We start from the raw sequence: 23,045 nt of genomic DNA, 5'->3' as shown, positions 1-23,045 counted from the left end.
GGCAGGACCCCATGGATCCGTGTGTTGTTCCAGGCAGGAGATGAATGAACTGTTTAATCCAGGGAGGACAAATAACTATTGATATCAGCCTTGCCTCAGCAAGTGTGAACCTGGATATGAGAGGTGGGGGTGATCTAGACTTGTGCTGGATGCAGGAGAAGGACGTGGCCTGGCATGAGAGAAGAGGTGTGGGCTTGTAGCTTGGTGTGTGCTCCTGCTCTCATTTAGGGGTCCACAGGGAATGGGGGGTCTTCCAGAGTGGCTTAGAGGAAGCCCCACCTTTCACTCCCCTGTATCTAAGGGGAAGACTATGTATCTTGGGAAGAGGATTTTAGCCTGAGCAGGGCAAAGGGACCATGAAAGGGTAGAGCGTTTTGATTTAGCTGGAAGGTCAACTCATTCAAACTATCCAACCAACCAGAGGGAAGCTGAAGCACTACAGGGGAAGGGACGCCCAGCTATACAATCTGACATAGAATCTGGTAGGCCGGTCACATCATACCCCCCCATCTCGCCCTCGAGAGGGTCAGCCAGCACCTGTAATGCTATGTTAATAGCCAGATCTGAATTATAGTTGCAGCTGAAAAAAATTAAGAAATGGAGAGAAAAGAAACACATGATAAGATAGGAGAGCACTTGTCATGGGGTATACCAGACCCTCTGAGGCCCTGCCACACCCCACCCCAGAAAAGGGCAGTGGAGAGGGGCCTCCAAACTGCCTAGAGCGGCTATGTGGGACACCACCAATCAGGGCCAGCAGCCTCGTATAAGAAGAGCTTCAGGGCCAGAGAGAGTTGAGTTCCATGCTGGAGCTGTAGGAGTGTGGCTGACTGACCGACTGACCTACAGAACCCCGGACAGGGCAGTGTGACCAGAAGCCAGGGAAAGCAAGAAGAAGGTTGTTGGACTCCATTAGGACAAGGCGCTGAGGTAAGGGTGAAGATGGCAGGGGCTGCGGGGAAGTGGCCCAGGGAATTAGAGAAGCCGTGCAACATACATAAAGGGATATAGCATACGGCTGCTATCTACAGGATTCCTAGGTTGTGACCTGGAGTAGTGAGCGGGCACAGGTCCCCCCCACACCTCATTAGCCTCTGGGATAAGTGGCCTGGACATTGAGGCACCCTAGAGAGGCAACTGAACTATAGTGGTCCAGTTGGACAGCTGCATCCAGAAGGCCCAAGAAGAGGGCAAAGACATTGTCACCAGGGAGGCAGTATCCCAGAGCAGGAACATACTAAGGGCTTGTCTACACTGGCACTTTACAGTGCTGCAACTTCCTCGCTCAGGGGTGTGAAAAACACACCCTGAGCGCAGCAAGTTTCAGTACTGTAAAGCGCCAGTGTAGACAGCGCACCAGTAGCTACGCCCCTCGTGGAGGTGGGTTTTTTAGAGCTCTCTCCCAGCGCTCTGCTGTGATCACACAAGCCATGTTAAAGCGCTGTGGACTAGCCCTGAGAGAGAGAGTGCAGGCACTGGCACGTGCACTCAGCCAAGGGGGTACTCACGAGAGGTGGGTGTGCCTCGTTACAGCACTTAAACTGTGTCTTGCTTGTGGCAGGCTATGGAAAATCTTGCCAGCACAGGTTGGGATATTCAGTTAGGAAGACTAAGGTTGGTGGGTGTTAGACTTTACATGTTCAAAGGCAGTCCCTCAGGCCACCATAGTGCATGACTCTTTCGTGATTTGTCCTGTTTTTAATCTTTAGGTTGTGTGTGCCCCCATCTTTAAAAAGAAGAACTTCCTTTATTCTCAGCAAAGTGAGGTATTGAAATATGTTAATATTTAGAGTTTTAAGAACATTTGCATCAGTTGTTTATCTCAGATGTCAGTATATATGCAGGCCAATGATAGCTCTATATTACAACCTGGTTATTAACTTAATTACCTCTGAATTTTGATTTTCCTTCTGGAATTTAATGAGCATTTCAAAGATTTATTTTGATCATCCATTACCTTGTTCAAGGATGCCCCTCCCTCCATCTTGGCCAGGCTAATAAGCATTTTAATTAGTTTCTCATTCTGGAGTGTTTTTCTGACTGAAAGGAGGGTAAGCATATTTTCTGAAGCCTATCTTAAACCCATCACCATGTTTTATGCCCATGTACAGTAAAACAGACTGCATATAAATAAAAAAAAACATACAGAATACTATATCTCAGTGAGGTTCAGTTAGCTGTCGCTGGGACTTACCATTGGTTTGTGTCTGCCAGATGGCATCAGCTAGGCCCCAAAGAGCAGGGAATATGAAGAATACAGCAAGTTGGTTTGGGTGAGGTTTCCACAGCAATAGTGCTATTAGACAGGCAAGGTTTGTAACTGCAGCTGTATGTTTAGGAGAGGAGGAGAAAACATAATTACTGTTATAAACTGGAAATTTCATATTAGATATACAGTGATTCAGAGTCTATTGCAAGACTTCTTCAAACGCTATTGAGTAAAATAAGGTCAGTGAACCAGGAAGGTTCCAACATTTGTACTCATCAGTTTAAAGTTACATGAAGACACAGCAATACTCTCTTGGTCATCAGTTAATATTGTACAATGAAACATTTTGGTAAGGGCCTGTTTTCATATAGTCATCCCAGGCCATGTCCTAAATAGAGAGGAATTCTGAACTAATGTAGATATTAACCCACCTACCAATGGGACTAGCCAAGCCAATGTACCACTGAGTAGGTATAGGGGTCCCCAGAAGACTTTGAATCCTAATGTGATGTATGTGTCTACTGGTAGATAACTGAAAGGATGTTTCATTCTGTTTTCCATATACTGTCTTTAAATACAGATTTTTGTTTTTTAAAGGAACCATTAAGATCATCTAGGTTGCCCGTCGAAGGGGCGGCTGCCATTTAATCTTTATGCTTAGATGGAGAATGTTAGTGAGTCACTGCATTTTGATCTCACACTCCAAGGTCCTGATTCAAAACCCACTGAAATCAGTGGAAAGAGGGGTGGGTGGGCGGTGGCTTTGAATCAGACCCTTATAAAGACTGTAATTTCTTTGTTTTTCTTAAGATAAAATGAGTCACCAAGAGGGAGGAATACACAAAGAGTAAAAATAGTATGGCAAAAACTGAACTAGAACCTGCAAAGTTCTAAGGTTCTATATTAAGAATTCTGAATATCTTCAGTCTAGCTTTAAAGCTCCTTTAGGGAAAATTTCTAGGGCAATGCATGTGGAATCAAGCAATGCGGTTTCTATTAATAAAATGAACCGTGCTGTGGAATTCAGGACAACTCATTGTAATAAACTTTCTTCAAATGGCACAGAAATCTCATTTTCAGATACTGAGCTGAAAATGAAACACTTGCCTTGATATTTTTCTGCCCTGGTAAATAATTTATTGGGACTGTCTTTTTTCAATGTCCACTGAAAGGATCCCTTAAATATATCCATCACGTAAGTCTCTTCTCCTCATAGTGCCCTACACTCTTCTTGTCCATATGCAGCACTTCATTTATTCTAAACTGGAACTGAGATAGTTCTCTCTCTTGCTTTTATTTTCATTTTTTCTGTCCTACAAAATGTGTGGCAATTAGGACACATTAGGATTCAAAACATATCCTGCAGTTATTAGACTGACTGCCAGTAGCCCCAAGTTCACACTTCCTCCCCAAGGACCAAGCTAATATGTTGGCTCATTACTCACTGTGGTTTTTAACCAAAATTAGGCAAGGAGTTTGGCCCCGGCAGAGCTATTGGTAAATTCAGATCTCGTTGAAGCAAATAGCAATACTGCAATGGACTTCAACAGGATCGGGATTTTGTCTCTCATTATTGGGTCATCTGGCATCAGTCACATTAGCTCCAAAGAACTAACAGCTCAGCCTGAGTATATGGTATCACCAAAAGCAGGGTGAGTTGAGCCTGTCAACAATGGAGAGGTGCTGAAATGAGTCAATGGAATGACTTGAATATGCAGCTTAATTGCAGCTACTCTCTTCCCCAGCTCCTCTAATGAATGAAGAGTTTGCCTCCAGGTATATCTCCTTCTAACTGGTAACCTATAGCATGATGCCCCCTGCCCCATGCTCTGGGAAGGGAGCACAGCATTTGTCTTACCGGATGAGATAATTGGTCCTCCAAGCAGTCTTTACATACCTAATGCAAATAGGGCTTTTCTGCCAGTAAACTGGGAAATCTTTCCAAAGAGCAGAGAGCAGAATGAATTTGCAGCTGAAAAGGAGATCATCACATAACCAACAAAATGTATCCCCAGGGCACAGGTCACATATGACTAAAGAGAAGAGAACAGACACACGGCATTATTATTCAGAGACTACGACTCGCCTTTGTGGCCAAAGTCAGAGGATCTGATTCTCAGAGCTGGTGAATATTCATAGAGTGTAGACATGATCAATAAAGCACAGTTATGTATCTCCACTGTCAAGTCTCCGGAATGGGGCTGTATCTGGCTTCCAGCAACATTCCCACCCCAGTTCCCAGTGAGACCTGCACTACAGTAGCAGCATTTCTTTTAAAGGAACAGGGGCTGCATTTGGAGCCCTATTTCCCCTTCAGATCAGCCCCCATGGTAGTGTGTGATGGGGTCGACAGGCCCCATGCTGAACCAGGGCAGGGAGTAGAAAATACTGGTCCTGCCCCTCAACAGGTGCAAGGCATGTTCCCAGTGGAGGAACAGTTTAAAGGGACACTGGTAGCCCAGGAGAAGGTGAGAATGAGCTGGCACCAGGAAGCAAGGTGGATGCTGAGAGCTGTTCAAGGAATGACAACAGCTTTGTGAAGGCTGCGCTAGCAGCAGGGGCTTGGACTCCCCCATCCCTCCTTGGGAGTTGAAAGCCACAAGTGAGAGAGATTGACTGACTGAACAGGACACTGAGAGACTGAGGAGAGTCTGCTAAGCCAGTGACCCTGTTCCAAACTGAGGAGCTCCAGACTGGTAGGAAGTGACCTGGGGGTAACATAATTTGGGGTAGCTCAGTAACTGAGCTGGACACTTTGAGAGAACCCCTAGTGCTCTGAGTTGGTACCTGATGGAATGGGTGGGCCCAGGTCCCCCTACCTTGCTCCCCACTCCTTTGTAGTGACTGAGGTTTGAGGGAGCAATTGGAGCATGAGGGGGTGATTGAGGCCATAGCCAGGATAACTAGACCAGTAGAAACTGTAAGCCCATGAGCTGACCACTAGGCCATCTGGTCACTAGACCTTCTTGCTGAATAGTGGCACAAAGAACTCTCCACCCTTCCTTGGCTGGGATTGGGAGTTGAACTCTAATCTCCATAAAAGAGCACGGTGCACTCCCAGAAAGGGAATGGATCTTACCTATAAAACATTCTCCTAAATGGCTATTGGGATGTCACTTGATCCATTCAAGATTAGTAATGGGTACATCATCCCTCTCTGGTTGTGCATGGTGCTTGAACGCTAAAGTTTCAGATGAGCAGTCTAAGACGATGTTCATCTCCTTCCCTATTTCAGATTCCTGGCAGACTTTCTGAATGTACAGCTGAGGAATAAGTCTGTTTTGTGCTGTTTTTTTTGAGAATGCATGTGAGGAGGGGTGGTTCTGACAATTCCTTATTACTTCAGGCTGTCTGGTTTTGAACATGTTGTGCAAGTAGCTAGATAACGTTTTGTAGCCAGCCAGCTTACAGATCAGCCATCAAGCCACTCACTAGGATTCAACAGGGGGGATTTAACTTCACAGCCCTAACTTAGGCTCCCTATAACAGTGGTTCTCAAATGTATTTGCTCACACCCTCCTTCTTTGGGTCTAGTAGTTTATGCCCCCCGCCTGCTACACAAGTACATATACCAGTAAAAAATCAACATGCAACTCTCACTAAATATTAAAAACAGTATGGCATTGATTCAAACAGAGCCATTTAAGTATATAGGAAATACCAAGCCATGCCACCCTTATTTCTGCTTTGCTGCTGATGGCAACACTGCCTTCAGAGCTGGGCACCTGGCCAGCAGCCGCCACTCTCCACTCTGCCTTCAGAGCTGGACGGCTGGAGAGCGGTGGTTGCTGGCTAGGCACCCAGCTCTGAAGGCAGCGCTGGTGCCAGCAGCAGCTCAGAAGTAAGGGTGGCATGGTATACCCTGAGAAGGTCTGGAGTTTTCTGAAACTTACTGTACTAGTGACTATTACAAAAATGTGAAAAGCATGTGCCAAGACAAAAGGAAGCCTGAAGAATGAGAAGGTGGCATGATAGTGTTAAAGAAGAACAAAATTGTATTTGAACTAGCAATATTTTTGGACCTGTTCCAGAACTCAGGATGAGCTAATCAGCAATTGCTCAGTGTCCTGTATTTGCAAATCTCATTTTAGAAGTTTCTAATTTTTGTTCCAATCTTATGCTGTCTCCTGTAATAGCACTGACTTCTGCTTTTTTAAAACTGCCATTGATTTATAGACATGGAAAAGAAATGTGCAATATAATTTTAGACAACTTAATAGAACTAATAGTTTAATAGTCTTAAAAATGGAAGCAAAATGTCTATGCAATACTTAAAAAGAAGTCAATAACATTTTAATTATCAATAATGTATTGATTCATTACCGAACAAATACAAATATTATACCTAATTCTAAGGAAATTTAAAAAAAAACCTTTTGCTGTAAACTCAGAATAATTTCTTCCCAGATTTTTTTTGCTTTGATTTGGTTACTGCCAGCCTCTTGTATTTGAAGAGCTCAGTTGGAGTTAATTCAAATAGTATTAGGCAGTAATTTAGCCTTGCCAAGTATGTTGCCTGCCATTGACTATACATCATTTTACTCCGAGTAATTATTTGGTAGATGAAATAGTATTAAGCAGAGGTAAATTATAGAAAGATCAGGTATAACTAGAAACATACAGTCCCACCTTTGTATAGTCACCAGCAAGGAATGCCTGTTCAAACCCACTGTACATAGTCAGAGGGATTAGGAGACACTGTCGCTTATCTTTAAGATGCTGGAAAGTTGCTAGGAATGTGGACCAAAAGGACTGTGTCTGCATCTTTTCTGTCTCACTCTCTGCTTGGTTGGCTTTGATTTGATCCAGAAATAGAGCAATCAGCAACACAGCTATCACACCACTACCTGCAAAAACAAAACAAATGCATGAAACCAGGAGGGAAGCCAAGAGAATGACAGACAGTTGGTTTATTATTATTCAGACTCAGTGCTTAGTTCTGGGTCACATGTTTTGGTGGCTGAAAGACTGATTTAAATACAGCCTAGTGGCCATTACTGTCTAATTAAAAATGCCTGATCTAAGGTCCAGCCCGCAATATGCTGCTGTGCGCTTCACAAAATTCCCTCAGCTGAGGTGTGACATACATGTTATGACAGCCGCAAAGTCAGCTGCACCATTACATCAGAACAATCTCTCACTTCCAAGTTATGTCAGAGGTCGTAGGGAGGCTAGCATGAAAGAGTTCCCTTTGCATCTAGCAACAGTTCCTAGCTCAACTAGGGACCATCCATGTTCAATGCCAAGATATTCATGGTTAGTAACAGTCTTCCCCCAAATACTTGAAAAAAATAAATATCAGGCTACAGGTAGAATTTTAACTTTTATTTTCGTGGATCCCACTACAGATTCCTTTTTGATTGTCATCTCAAAACAGTGCTGGTAGCTGACTTGTCTAGAACAGTAGTGAATGTATGGGACATGAAAAATGATAGGAGGCAACTGCATATAACTTGATAGAACAACTATGTGGCTGTACACCTAATATAAAAACTACAAGTAACGGAGCACATTGATAGTCAGTGCAGATGCTCATATACATATAGGGACAAATTCTCCTCTCACTATAGTATCATTCCACTGAAGTCAATAGGACTGCATTAGTGTAAATTAGAGCAGATTTTTGGCCCAGGATGTCTGAAGCAGCAACAGGTGATCATTTCCTTAATTAAAAACTCAGGGCCTGACTATCTTTTTGCTACACTAGTATAAATCAGGCATCACTCCATTGAAGTAAATGGAGTTATAAAGTGAGAGGAGAATCAGGCCCACTGCATGTTTACCATGCTGCACCTCCATGCATCACTGTAATACTGCCGTTGTATGTGTGCATCTGCCTACCCATTAACTCAGAGCCAGATGCTTTGTGCTTTTCGTATCTCCTTCCAATGCAGGGGCAGACTTACCATAAATTGCACAAAACCACTAAACTTCCTTCTTAGGTATGTCCCCTTAAGACAGTGTTAATATTAATGTTCTCATAAAGTGATTACAGGTGTTCCGTTACCGCTGGAGTGTAGCCATTAGTGATGTGAGTTATTTTTAATTCACTTAGGGTTTATAGCAGTGTTATGGACTTATTGCAGGGAAGTGAGGAGTGCAAGAAAAATCAAGGGACGCTTGCAGGATGAATAGTCTATAAATTCCTATAGTGAGCTGAGAGCAATTGCAGGAGATTAGCAGTTGTGAGGCTTATAAATATAAACAGAGAAGTCCATACTCTGGTTTTCAAAATAACTCAAAAAACTCTACAAGATAGCCTAGCTATTTATCCTCCTCTCCAGCCAAGAACTGCCAAGTATATAGTCATCTACTAAACTGAAGAGACATATAAAAAATGTCTAGGAATGAAATATTCAGATATTTGGTTTCCCTCAAGGTAGGAAAGTAATATATCTTTTTCAGAGTGAAAGAGAAATTGAGACTGTGTGAGGTCAGTGGAAGGCAGGATTACATTCATTTTGTATGAGCAAAGCTTAGGGGAGCACATGTTAGTAATCAGATTTAGAGTTAAAACTCACAACCCAAACCTACACTCTGCAGAAAGGGGGGTGGGCTTTTTACTTCCTCCTTTTTCCCATTAATTAAGCATGGCAGATTTGAGGTGTTTTGCCAGATGACACACTCCCTTCCATTGGTGTATTACACATTTAGTGTTATAGCTCCACACAGAGACTGCATATATCAGTAGAAAACATAAAACCATGTGAAAAGGTGAAAGGTGACATATGTGGCTGTCCAAAACCTCTCCCCTTTAACCAGAGAGGAAGATTTTTATCTACCCAGTTTGGAATCAGCTGCATTATAAGCTTTACTCACTGCTGTAAAATGTCGCTGAGTGACATGAGTGTTCTTTGTCTTGAGGACTGGATTCCAATTAAAGTTGTTTCATTGGCTGCATTAGTTCTAATTTACAAGTGCACATTGAGGGGAAAAGAGGGTGTGAAAAGAGATACCTAACTCTGTTCATGTGTTTCCTCAGAGCAGAGGATGGTGTGCTGCATTATCCTTTTCCCTTTGTCAGCAGCTAGATCCTGACTTCAGATCTAGGAAAACACTACATTGGCAAAACGCAGCCACACTAAGGTGAGCAGACTGTAATGCACTCTTTATTCCTTATAATGGGCTTTTGGCCACATGTAGACAGACAAAATAGTCACTTGCCAACTGTACCAGCTCTGGGCCCAACTCTACTCCACTAGCTTGGCCAGTGGAAGGAACCTATGAGCAGCTTTCACATACTTCATCCAGTGCAGGGGTGGGAGAGGGGGTAGTACATACGATACCAATATACTGGTATCATAGTGATGCTGCAATGGGGTCTATTCCAGAGGGTAGAATGGAAGCTGTTAATTCTCTCCCTCTGCCTGGAGGAAGAATCATTTATGCCTATTCCTGAGTGTTGTGGGGCTGGACCAGCTGTAAGAAATTATGTCTTGTAAGCACAGCTGGGGTGTACCTGGACTATGTTAAAAGGATTTATTTAAAGTGTTAGCTAACATGTTTTAACTATTTCAAAACCCTAGTGTAGACAGGACAAATTGTATTTTATAGGTTCTCTCCTAGGATTCACTTCAACCAGCTAAAATGTGTTAAAGATACAAGTTGCCCTGTCTACACTAGGGTTTTAATAGATTTTCCAGAAGGAACCATTATTATTTACTATTATTTATTTGTATTATTGACGTACTCTGACCTCCTGCAGAAGACAGGCCAATGAGCTCCATGCAATAACTTCTGCATCAAGCCCATAGCTTGTGGCTGAGCTAGAGCTTATCTTTTAGGAAGACAGCCAGTCTTAATTTAAAGACTTCAAGTGATGAAGAGTCTACCACATCCCTAGGTTTTAAAATAAGTGAGTGAACACTTAAGAAAACTCCTTTTATCCTAGTTTAGGCACATCCAATAAGACAGACGTCCTGTCTGGGGTTGGGGCTGAATCTGGCAGTAAGATTCAGGGAGGTAGGATCTGTAATGAGTCATCTTTGAACCTGATGTGTGCTCTCAGAGCCTCCATGTCACTCAACCAGGGCTCAGCCAATCTACAGGTGCAGGTATCACCAGGTGATCCCAAATCCAGGGATACAGGGTCCCACTGAGAGCAGCTACTTCAGTCTGCTCAACATTGCTACCCCACTGGGCGTATCAGCTGCTGCTTGGTGGCACTGACAGACTGCTCCTGCCCCAGCCTCTGCTTGCTCCTGTTCTGTTACAGTCCCACCCCCAGCCTGTCGTTGTCCCTGCCTCTGCTTTAGTCTTGTTTCAACCCCATTCTTGATTCTGGCTCCTGTCCCCAGCCCAGCCCCTAGGCTTGACTGCTGCTGCTCCAACCACTACCCCAGACCATCCACTACTCAGTTTCTGACAGGATCTTTAGGAAGAGGCTGGGGGTTCCTCTGTCGGGGTTGTCTGAAGTGAGCCACATTTTATACCTTTCTTTTGGACATTGGGTGAAGAAAGCCATATTTTATGGGGCTCTCTTTAGCCGAAGTAAAGACTGGTCCAAGCAGGAGAGGATTGTGTATGCCTAAATGTCTAAACTCTACCTTAATTGTAATTTTCATTCTAAGTAAAAATGTAAATATAAAAGATGTCCGGCTCCTTTAAGGACTAAAGAAATGCAGAGTTGCACAAAGCAGCTAGGGCTTCTCTGAAGGAAACTGGTTGCAACTCAGGAGAAAGGGGCTTTCCTTTTTGTCAGCTCAAATTGGAGGAGGAAGCTAGAAACATGCTCTGCAAGATCATTTTTTAATTTCATTTGGATGTTTGTTTGAGACCGCTAGAAGCACGTACCAGTGTAGACACCCAACAGGATATAGATTAAGGTCTTGCTTGGCCCACTCGATGCAGTGGTGTTAGTTGTAGCATTTGTCATGCAGTCATATGCTCCACAGCACATCAGGTCTTCTTCTGAGACTTCCACTACTTCAGTAACAATGAAAACAAAGGCAGAACATGAGGGAGGTCAGATAAGCACAGTTCAAGGCAATAAGTAGAAATGGATCCAAGTAACACAGGTTGATCATAGATCCAAACTTCCCCAAAATTCAGCAATATTCTAGTTTAGCCATTTATAAAGAAGGGACCAGCTACAGAGTTTGAACCCTGAGTTGTGCAGCGCCAAAGTTTGGAACTGTTCTTAGCTGGGGCTTTGGTTCATGCCACTCTTTATCAGTAAGCCCTGTGGGGGAGGGGCATGCTTCCAAGGCCTGAAGTCACCTTGAGTAAACTTCAAAAAGGTTGATGGTTCAGTTCAGTGCTCAAAAGGTTTTTTTTTTACTTTTTATTGAAGCTTCATTTGAATTACTTGGGTCTGCAAAGCTGGGCTGGAAATCTGAAGAAAACGCTTCACTAGCAGATTTCCATCTGGGTCACAGAAACCACAGGAATTGCTTTCCTTGAAATATTGCACTTTAGCACATCCATGAAAATGAAATGCAAGTTAAATGAGCTTTCCTGAACCGCAACAACAACAAAAAAATCAGTGCAAGTTCTGGGTAAAGGTTGGATAAGTAAGGTTCTTAGTTTGTCCAAACCGGTCCTCCCACCTCAGGGTGTGTATTTCCAATGCAACAGTAGCTCCAGTGAGAGTACTGAATAAGTGGTTATCTGTAGAAATGGTCCTAAATCAGGAATCACAGATCTGAGCTCATCCTCACTTTGTGGGTGTTCGAAATTCAAGTAAGTATCTGGATCTCAGATTTTTTAAATGGGCCTAATTTGTTATCCTAGGTCAAACCAAAACCCCTTGTTTGGGCTAGCCCTAACCTGGGGGTGCACAAAATCCAGATCTAGATCTAAATTCTTCACCTGGGATCCATTGCAGATTAATTTCTATACATTTGTTGTAGTAGGGAGGACAGTGGACAAAGTTACCAAACTAGAGCCCTGGCTACTTGAGTTCTGGTCCCCCTGGTGAAGCTCGCTAGCTATGTAACTTTAATTAGTCACTTCCCTTAGTTTTCCAGTTGGTAAAATGGAGCTAATGATGCTCACCATTCATTACAGAGTACTTTGACATCTGTGGATGAAAAAGATCATAAGTATTTATTAATTAGTTTGTAAAAAAAATATGTTGGGATCTTTCTGGATGAATGGCACTGAAGAAATAATATTAAAGAATTATCTAACATTTCTGGTTGCTCTTAACACTTCAGAAGAGGAAACACAGGCCCTAGTGGTTGTGTTTTTCTGAGCAGCATCCTCTTTTACTCTGCTTCCTAACAGAATTTCACATTCCAGTAGCACTCTGTCTGGGAGGACAGCTCTGAGACACTTATTTTTGATTGATTTAGGTGACATTTAGCCATAATCCAATCCTGCAAAGAACCAGTTCTTCCTCCTTTTGCTGTTATTTGTGAATATATTTGAAACTAAAGCAACTCCACATGGCTTTGCTTTGTTTAATCCTCTAAATCCTATGCTGAGCATATGACAGTACCACCCCCCCAACACACACACACACACAACCCCTCTGTAGCATGATCACACCATGCTAATTCCCTTCTGTACTCATTACTCGTTGTATCAATGCAAAATAGTCATCAGAACTGTGATCCTGAATAGGCCAGGGAATGCCAGGAGAAAAAGAGAGATCCTTAAAATGAATTCAACTGCTTTTATTGCAAAGCATGTCGGTTCATGAATACGTGGGAATAAAGTTTATCTAGGTTGATTCCTTACTTAATTAGGTCTATTGTATGGTTATTTTAAACATTATTTGCAGTTGGTTTGTTTTCATCACAGCTTTTAGTCTAAACAACAGCCACGTGCGCAAGCTGTTTATTGACCACATACACAAATCAAGTTTACTCTGAGGTAGGGTGACCAGATGGGACAGTCCCGTTTTTTGGGACTTTTTCTAATATAGGCGCCTATTACTCCCCACCCCCTGTCCTGTTTTTTCACAGTTGCTGTCTGGTCACCCTATCCTGAGGGTAAGTCTACACTACAGCACTACATTGGCGCAGCTGCACTGATGCGGGAAGCAGAAGCTATGTCAGTGGGAATGTGTTTCTGGCCGACATAGCAACGGTATGGACAGCGTGAAACTCGTGTTGCTTGAGGCTGGGGAGACTTTTTCACATCCCTGAGAGTCATAATTTATATTGGCATAGGCAGTAGTGTAGATATGCCCTGAGGTTAAAAATTAACAAGGTGGATAAAGTGATCACCTTGCCGTGGCCAGTGGCCTCATTTGCATAGCTTTGGACCAGTGGAACTTCAGGAAAACAATTGTATTCCAGAAGTGTGTTAAATAAACAAGGGTGAACTCTTCATTTTGTCCCAGAGTCTTTCTGTCATACTGGAAGCTTAAACAGAGTGTAAATGGCCCCTGGGGAATAACCCTGGTATAAAGGGATTCTCCAGATGACAGAGACCTGCCTCAGCAGTTTTACATCACCGCCTGACACTGCACTCTGGCTATTCTCAGCTTCTGCAAAGGCCCCTGGAGAGCAAAGTATAATGTAGAGCAGTCCTGAGGCTCAGGAGTGAAAAATAAATCAAGAACGTGATTAAGTTTTCAACTATGTAAAGCAAAACCAGGTCCTTTTTCTTCTCACGTGCACTATCCTGGTGGTGACACAGGGCACTTAAGTAGTACAAGGCCTGGTTTCCAGCAGTGCTGAGGACCCACAGCTCTAACTGAGGTCAATAGGTGCTCAGCACCTCTGAAAATCAAGCCCAAAGTGGTGCTAGCAGGAAGGGGAGAGGAAAATGAATGTTGCATTTTATATGTGGCTATTGCCGTTATAATTTTATCTCCTGTGTCGTTCCCTCATGATGCAGCCAAACAGCATGTCCTACCAGCCCCTTGATATTTCGGGAGCATCTCATTCTTACAAGGTCTCCCATTAAAATCAGGGGCGTCCTGCCTTCATGGGGATGGCTAGCTATTGTGATGGGTTTGGCCCAGTTTATAAGAGTGTGTGTGGGAAGGAGGTCTGCATTTTGTAAAGGTTTTATTCCAAAGGAGCATATTTTACTCTTTTTTTCCATCTTGCTACAACAAAAACAAATGTTGGTGCTGAAAAGTACATGAGTACACCCTTGTTGGTAGTGTCCAAAGAGAGGCTAAGAACTGAATGAGCCGGAGACTGGAGTTTAGTCTCAGTTGTATAGAAGGTCCCTCCACTTCAAGGCTGAGGCTCATTGGTGAGGCAATGGGTGGGGGGGAGCTTATACTGGCTCTGCCCATGTTGTCTCTGTTTAGATAAACAAAGCTTCAGACTTGAGAGCTGCTAAATTAGCCCCTTTCCCAAGTAGAGCATTCACTAAAATCCAAAGGAGCCAAGCAACGAAATAAAAGCGGAGGTCCACAGAGATGGCCTCAGCATTTTAAGGGAGATGTGCAAACCTAAATGTAAGAGTGAGGGAACCTCCTCAAAGTGGATCTGCTGTATCTCCGTGAGCCACAATACAGTTCAATACTAGCGAGACTGCACCTGATTCTCCATTGCCTTGCACCTTGTGCTGCCACTCACTATTCTGATATGGTGGTGTGTTACATCCACCTTGCTCAGGGGCAAAGGACTGGAGTAGAGATTCATACCCAGGGGACCAAATTCTCCACTCTGTCATACAAGTCTGATCCAGGGTAACTTCACTGACTTCAAGAGCTGCGCTGGCATAAAACAGGTGCCACAGATTGGACAATATTTTTAGACTTACACTGTTAATAAAACCTGATGTGAGCTTCCTGAATATATAAGGTTAAACCCAATTTCTAGTTGAACTCTGAACTCTTGGAGACAAAAACCTCCTTTAAAAGAAGCAATTTTTCCTGCTTGATCCAGTGATGTCTGTAATTTCTTTCCACTGAATAATCTCCCATTTCCATTATATACCGACCTTTGAATGAAGCAGCAAGATTAACATGATAATGATGCATTATAATACTTCCCATCTTCAAGATGTTGACCAAATACAACATTCTTGTTAACTCTTGTTTAAAAAATGGGAAACTGAGGCAGAGAAGTTAAGTGACTTGTCCAAACTATATGGCAATTCACTGTCAGAGTGTCTATTAGAACACAGGAGTCCTGGCTCCCAGTCCCATGTTCTAGACAGTAGACAGTTCTGCCTCTCTCTGGCACTTGGTTTAAGCACTAAATCTAAGTAACCTCAAAATCAGTTCAATTATCATCAGTGATTAAATTTGCATTTTTAAAAATGTAAAACACATTTGACTTTTCCCCCAAAACATCCATGAAATTGCTTCTGCATTATTCTGCCTGACTTTTTTAACCAAGTTTTAAAAAAGTAAACTTTAAAGCAATAAGTCTTTTCTTTAAGAAACCAGGCATGATGGAAGGGTGCAAGAAAGAAATATTATACTTTAGATCTTTAAATATACATATAGATATATATATTACCTGTGGTGGTAGTCTGGCCAAATATCAAAGATGAAATAAGATTTCCCCAGACTCCAGAAGACTGGAATATGAGAAAGAAGAGCCCAAAATACTGATTGATGACATCTCTTCCAATTTTCCCTGCCTTTTGGGCATACAAATTGCCAGCTATTGTGAGATAGGTGCATTTAGCAGACCAGAGAGGGGCTCCCCCAAGTCCTAGGATTATGGAGGTAGGGATTAGCGTGTACCTGCCAAAGAATACTTTATTTAGCATATATTTGATTTGTTTGTCCATCTATCTGCCCTCCAAGGCAGATCACTGAACACTGCATTCCATAAATAAAATACATAAGCCAAATTATTCCTAGAGCCTCAGATGCATAACAGGCATCACAATACACCCAAACCATGGGCAGTGTGTGCATCCCCTGTTTGGAGAGGATAGTTCCCTGCCCTGCCTCTTCTGCATGAGGCCACTCCTACTCTTCCACCCAGCTGGCCCACCAGCACAGACTTGAACCTTGTCTTATGCTTGCAGCAGCCCTGAACACTAGCTAGCCTGCTACCCTGCCCCCACCAGCTTGCTGCTGCCCAGAGCAGCTTGGAGAAGCCCTGAGCCCCAGCCAGCCAGCTGGGGCTGAGCCCTGAGCCTGAGCCTGAGCCACCCAGAGAACCTCTGAGCTCCACCACACCCTGGCCCTGGGCCTGTGGTGGGGAGCATGAATGTAGGTTTGTGGAGGTTTAGCCTCCTCCATAACCCAAACATATTCAACTTTTTGTGTAAATCAGTGGAGTTACTGCAGGGACAAATCTGCCCCAGTGAATTTAAACTGGGAATGACTGAACATTGTGAAATCTGAGAATGATACCAACTATATTTTGGGGTTGGAGGGACTTGTACAGTTCATACAAGTAGTCTTAGTTCATTAACCCTTTTGTTCTGTAATCTAAGGACTAGCTTGTGCCTACCCTGGATGGATGTAAAGTGGGCTGGAGGGGTACAAAACAAGTAGCCTTCCCCTCCAGCCTGACGTCCCCTACTCAATGAAGAATGGAACTGGGTTTGGCAGTTTCAAGGATACTACAGCTTGAAAAAGGGTCTAGCAGGGGCTGCCCAGTTCCACAATATCCCAGCCCTCCCACCCCCCAAAGCATTGGATTAAAGCCGTAGTCTTGTCCTAAACATTTTTGAAAAAACTGTTAAAGGGAAAATCAACTTACAAGGAAACATTTTTGTTGCTAAAGGGAAGTCTGTTCTATGCATTTGGGGTGGAAGAAAAACCCCAAAAGTAAAGTGGCTCAAATGGATGGTCTGCATTCAGTTCTATTTTTAGTTAGAATTTTACAATCTCACTGTCTGCTCTTTTCTCATATTCTATTTGTTTTTAATCCTTTTTTCATTCTGGGCTGGATATATTCCTTTCTTCTCTAGGACAGTCTCTTGCAACCTCCCTTAGGAAGAATATGAACCAGTAAAGTTCAGGGGCGTGGTGTACTTTCTAATCCATAGTACTAAAGCAGGATAGGAATGAGGCAAAACAAGGGTGTCCATCCTCAATTGAAACAAATGGTGATTTATGCAGACAACTGAAATGTTAAAGCATAAAGTGGATGGAGTTGGGGCACTATTTCTTTTTCTGCAGATGGGTTAACAGTTTTGAGGACTCACCTTTGGGGAAATTCCTGGGGATTTTGTTAATGTAATGTCTCTTTTGTTTCTAAGATGGACTCTGGCGAAAATAAATACTGCATATCAGACCAATAGGTCAGTTGGTTTCTCCCCACATCTTTAGTGCTAGAAATATCTAAAATCCTGTCCATAGAAGCCCCATTTTCTGGCCTCAGCTTGGTTTAGTTGGCACAGAGCAGTGTTTACTGATGGAGGAGAACCTTAGGATCACCTAGGCTACAAGAGTGATGGACATACACAAGTACAACTTAAATGGTATGTTGTAGGCTATCTATTTACTTTGCTATGGCTTTGCTTTCTTACACTGGTTCAAAAAGCTGTATGTGTTTAGCTGGTTTGTTCTTATGAGAAGCTATTGACTGAAATATAGAAATGGACAAGAATCAAAAAAATGGATCTAGGGAAGTTTGGTTTGGATCTGAACTTCATGCCTAGCTCTAAAATGAGCCAAACCCCAGATTTGAACATCCCCAAACTATGGGAAAGTTTGGATCCACATCCAAACTTTTCAGCTTCAGCCCATCTCTAAATGAACCATAGAAGATGATTGGTTGGACTAGTGTTCACCAATGCCTTGCCATTCCTACCTCTGCAGTGACAGGAGATTAATCATGTGGCATGTACCCACCTGAGCCTAAGGGATGTTTGCTGCTGACTGCTTCAAAATAAGGCAAATCTTCCCTACTCTACAGCCTTGCCAACAGGTTCAGGGGGAGAAATTCTTTCCTGACCCCCATCAGTTAAACCTCTATATGTGAGCAAGAATCTCACCATTGTTAAACTTCTAATTCTGTTTATACCCCAAGATACCATTGGTGCCCAAGTACAGGGCCAGCCCTAGGGGGCTGCAGGGCCCAGGACGTAGACCCTGATTTTCTAATCTGCTGGGGGCTGCTCCCCCTCGCTTCCTCCTAGGCCCCGCCCTCACTCTACCTCTTCCCCTAAGGCCACACCCTCACCCTGCTTCTTCCCACCCCTGCTCCGCCCCTGCCCAGTTTTGCTCCCTCCCCCGAGCATGCTGTGCCCTTGCTCCTCTCCCTTCCCCCTCAGCACCTCCTGACGCCACGGAACATCTGATCCGCGGCAGGTGGTAGGTGCTGAGAGGGATGGGGAGGTGCTGATCGGCAGGGCTGGCCAGTGGGCAGGAGGCATTGTGGGGGAGGGGAAGGTTCTGGTAGGGGGGCTCCTCCTCACCCCGCTGCCTGACTGCTGCTCGCCTCCCCATTTGCCTCCTCACCCCACTCACCCGCCCGACCACCTCACCTCCCCACCTGCTCCCTCATGATTTTATCGAAGCACAGGGCCCCCTAGAGTGTGGGGCCTGGGGTGGTCGCCTTGATTCACCCTACCCAACGGACGACTCTGCCCAAGTAGGTGTCCATTTGGTCAGTTCTGGCAGTTCCACTGGGGGCAGGAAATTCCAAACACTGATAACCCTCTGAGGAGGAAAAATTGCCTCTCTGCATATCTAGCCCAGATGTAATGAATGGGGTGTCACTAGTTAAACTCTGGCAGAACAGTATAAAAGGCCATTAGTACCAGCTGGCATAGAAGTTGCCCAAGGAGTATGCAATGTAACAGCACATGGAGCCTGCAATGGTCCACTTGCAGCCCAGCTTCTTAATGAGGATTGGAGGGAGAAACATGGAAGAGAGGATGAGAGCTGCATAGATAACACTTAGTGAGGCAACGCCAAGACCCTCTTCAGAGTGGAGACTGCTCTGTGGAGACAAAACCAAGTTGACCCAGAATTACTATGTGAGAAGGGGAGATATGGTAGCTGAAATATCAATGCTTCCAAAGCCACAAGGGTAAGGATAGAAAAGAGAGAGTGGGGAAGGGGATACCCAAAACTGGCTTTGGCCAGACATAGGATGAAGCCAGACGTTGGATCTGTATTTTAATATCCCCTACCCATCCAAGTTCCAAGATTTTGATTTAAGCCATCAAAGATAGAGACCACTTTCAAAATTTTGATCCAGATTCAGGTTTGGACTGTGAATTGTCTAAACATTTGGGATGCAGAGTGGAGTTCAGATCCAGGATTTTAGCTTGCAACCAACACATTTTATTTTTTAGCGCAATGAGACTTAAGGAAAATCTGTTTTCTTTCTCTCCCGCTTTCTTGTTTACTTTGAAAAGAAAATCTCTTGATTCATAATCCCAAGGGGATTTTTGCCGGAGGCAATGCCTTAGTACTTTAAGCACAAGGTTTGAAAACTGCTTAGACCCAAAAGTTCAAATTCCAGCATGGTCTAGTTGGCCCTTCCTAGGTAGATCTGAGTTCCAGGCAGTTTACCCTGTGGAAGGTTATTTCAAAGGATACCTTAAAAACTGAAGTTGTGTGTGCCCATGTAAGCCCCAGGGCATTTTTTTATAGACGCATGCGGTCACCAGGGTCCTTGGCCAAAATTGTCTCTTCCCTACCCATCATTATTATGACATGTTGCATGGTGGGTAACTGGTTGTCTGCTGCCCTTCACGCTAGAGATGGCTGCTTTTCAGTGGCTGGCTACAGCTCTTGGATGTGTATAGAGTAATTAGTAGAGTGCAAAAATGTGCTTCCTGTTTACTAGCTAAATACAGCACCTAAACCATTGGGGTTCTGGTTGATGACTAGGGCTCCTAGGTGCTACAGTCATATTAATAAATAAGAACCTTGGGTCAGATCATGCTCTCCACTTCCATGAGCACAAGGGGTTAAAATTAGAGCTGGTCAGAAATTGGAATTTCCATTCCATGGGAAATTCTGATATTTCACACACCCACACAAAAATAGTTCCCAATCCGAATGAAAAGAATCAAAATTTTGAAGTTTCCCACAAAACAAAAATTCCAAAAAAGTTTGATTTGGGAGCATCGAAATGTAAAAATGTGTTGTTTCTACTTTCTTGTGTTGATTTGTTTTGACTTTTATATTTTTAATATTAAACTATAACACAAAGTTGAAATGAGAAAGTCAAAATGATTGGTTTCAGCTTTTTCCCACTGAAAAACATTGTTGAAATCAACATTTTTCTGCAAAAAGTTTTGATTTAGATTAAACTGAATGTTGACATAAAAGTAGTGTGTTGCCATTTTTCTGACCTGTTCTAGTTAAGATCTTTCAGATCTTGGTGAGTGGGTGCAGAGTACCACATCCATGGCCTTGTCTCATCCTTCGTCTGAGCCTCCAGCAGCTTCTCCACAAGTGTTCTCTGGGGAACTGGCTCTGCAGGGTTCAGACTGCAGAGGTGGAGCTAAAGACCAGCTGCCCATAATCCCTGGATGGTTTTGAGAGCTGTTTGGAAATCCCAGTGGGAGTAATGCTGCCTGAAGCAATATTAGCTTCTGCCACTTCCCTTCCATGGCTGCCATTGTGCAGCTGTAAGGAACTCATTGTTCAATAGACATGCAAATTGGCTTGCAAATCAGAGGAGGATTCTTATTTTAAAATCCATATATAAAGTATTGCCAGCTCCAAGCATTTACATATTATTAGTCAGAACACAAAAAATCATGAGATTGGTTTAAACATCATGAGATGAAAAATAAATTCTTTAAAGGTTCCTGCTAGGCTACAATGCAACCAGTTAACCAGGCTTCAAACATATTAGACTGCATATTAACAGGACTTTCCAATCATGTTAAGTTTACATGATTGAAAAATGCACCCTTTTTCTTCATCCAGAGGGGGCCGCAGAAGGAAGAGAACCACATCCTGAATTACCAACATCCCTACTTGCAGCATTCTGGGTTTTTCGGGACAGCCTTTTATTCCGAAATTTGATTTGAGATCTGACAAGATCACAGTTTAAGACTGTATGGCAGGAAGGGTACATCCTGCTTTTGGCATTGCACAAGTCTGCAAACAAGATAGCATGTCACCTTTTCCTGGCCAACTTACATCTTAGGCATTTCTTTACAGATCTAGGCATTTCTAGAACTATTTCTGCTCCTAAAAATCCCCTCTGTTTCTGAGCCCTTCCATTGCATTACACAGATAAAATTCTTAACAGAGGCTCTGGAACTTGGGTAAAACACATCATCTTTTGCCAGACTGATATCTCAACCACACTAGAAAAGCACATGTGTTCTTCAGAGATACCAAGAAAATATTATGTTTCACATCCCTTGACTGGACTGATAAAACTATAGGAACAGATATCATAGCAACTAATGAAACTAGCTACATTTACCTGCAGACTCTGCAGCCCTCCATAAGCAGTAAATAGAAGTAAAAATCCAAAAGAAATGACAAGAACATTCTTAAGATTCCTTTCCATGTTGGTTCATAGAAGATAAAGGCCTGTCAGTTAAAGGTGTTGATCCAAGTGGCCCAGCTGGTGCTTAGGGAGGGAAAAACAAAGTCTGCTTGTTGGTAAGGATCAATGTCTCACTGCATCTGTAGTAGAAAGAATTGTTAGCCAGTTATGTGTCAGCCAGTGACCTTTACTTTCTCTGATACTGAAAACTCCATATGAACCTGTTACTCATTCAGTTATTGTGAAGCAATAATAATTAGGACTTATCAGCTTGCATTACATCTCTGTACTTGATATCCAACTTCACATATCACTTGTAAGAATGAGGCAAAATTTCATATTTCATCTGTATAGTATATGGCTTCTTTCTGTTCCTGGCACAGAAGAATGCAAATAGTTAAATGCATGGCTGCAATACAATTACAGCTAAACCTTAAAGGGCAAAGATTAAAAGGTTGCTTGAAAATCTATATCAGGTCTGTTCCTTAACTAAGGTTGCAAACCAGACAAACAAACCACATGGTTTATGTGACTGGGTAATGTGAGACTGTTACTTAGAGGGTTTCACAATCTTTACAAAGATATCGCACACAAAAACAAGTGTCTTGCCTGTTTGTCTAATGGAAGATACCCTACCCCCAGCAAAACCCAGTGGAATTTGGGAATACACAGCTGGGAATCATTCTTCCAGCTACTAAATGGCACAGTGTTGCTTCCCATACACACACACACAATCAAGACTAAAACAAAGAAAACAAGAACAAGGCTGAATATATTTTAACATACCAAGAAGTAAAAGCTAGCTCCTGTTTTTGAGGAACGTCCAGTTTCTGATCATTTTAGTTCTTGTTTTATAATTCAAGTAAATGCGGAAGAAAAATATTTTTCCAACCCCAAGGAAGAGTGAAGAAGTTCTTAATATCCCTTTGAGAATAGCATATTTATAAATAAATGCAAGACTTTCTAAATAGACAGTGAAATACTGTCTCTTCATATTAAGGACATGGCACACATACATAAAGTCTAATTTTCAGCTGAGCCTCAACCCAGCCTTTGATTTGGAGGTGCAAATATTGGCAGTTACATACCTAGCCTTCTCCTGTAGTGTTTGTAACCCAAACCAGTGCTGAACTGAACTAGTGCATAAGAACATAGATACTGACTTTAAACAAAAATGAAACGCTTCATTGCCCACTCTGATGCAAGAATAAACAGTGCACACATGCAACAGTGAGAGGCACGTTAAATTTTCAAAATCCTTTGTTTTGTAATACTTCACATGTTGGTAGTCACTTGGATAGGGAAGCTTTTTTAAAATAGTTTTTAACATGCCACTCTTTTTTAAAGACACAATTGGAGAGATTGTCAGTTGAGAGCCAACACACAGTCTTTCCCGCCAGCAACACCTGTTTCTGAAAAGCATTTTTGGGCCCTTTGTTTTTTTGATTGATCCGAGAGACATTTTGGCCTGCTCGATGTCCCTGTCCAGACCTTTGGATTATCTGCCTTCTAATGAGTCTCTCCAAAGGAATGTGCAGACTCTT

General features: G+C 42.9%; 1 protein-coding gene across 4 annotated transcripts in view; it reads right to left on the bottom strand.

Moving 5' to 3' along the window:
• UNC93A (unc-93 homolog A) overlaps positions 1 to 23,045 on the bottom strand; it is a 53,816-nt gene that overhangs the window by 3,883 nt on the left and 26,888 nt on the right. For 3 of the 4 annotated variants that reach the window (XM_039532726.1, XM_039532725.1, XM_039532724.1), the window contains exons 2-8: positions 21,436 to 21,641; positions 18,797 to 18,978; positions 15,586 to 15,815; positions 11,003 to 11,134; positions 6,839 to 7,056; positions 4,107 to 4,242; positions 2,195 to 2,326 (exon numbers count right to left, since the gene is read on the bottom strand). In XM_039532726.1, coding sequence (XP_039388660.1) covers positions 2,195 to 2,326; positions 4,107 to 4,242; positions 6,839 to 7,056; positions 11,003 to 11,134; positions 15,586 to 15,815; positions 18,797 to 18,978; positions 21,436 to 21,522 — 1,117 coding nt within the window. In that variant the 5' untranslated portion in view covers positions 21,523 to 21,641. The remainder of the gene's footprint in view (positions 1 to 2,194; positions 2,327 to 4,106; positions 4,243 to 6,838; positions 7,057 to 11,002; positions 11,135 to 15,585; positions 15,816 to 18,796; positions 18,979 to 21,435; positions 21,642 to 23,045) is intronic. The other variant, XM_039532727.1, reaches the window with a different exon arrangement.

Source organism: Mauremys reevesii, linkage group 3 (genome assembly GCF_016161935.1).
Source record: "Mauremys reevesii isolate NIE-2019 linkage group 3, ASM1616193v1, whole genome shotgun sequence".
In the NCBI taxonomy this organism is placed as follows: domain Eukaryota; kingdom Metazoa; phylum Chordata; order Testudines; family Geoemydidae; genus Mauremys; species Mauremys reevesii.
The sequence above is the reverse complement of the archived record's forward strand: the minus strand, read 5'-3'. Positions and strand labels throughout refer to the sequence as shown.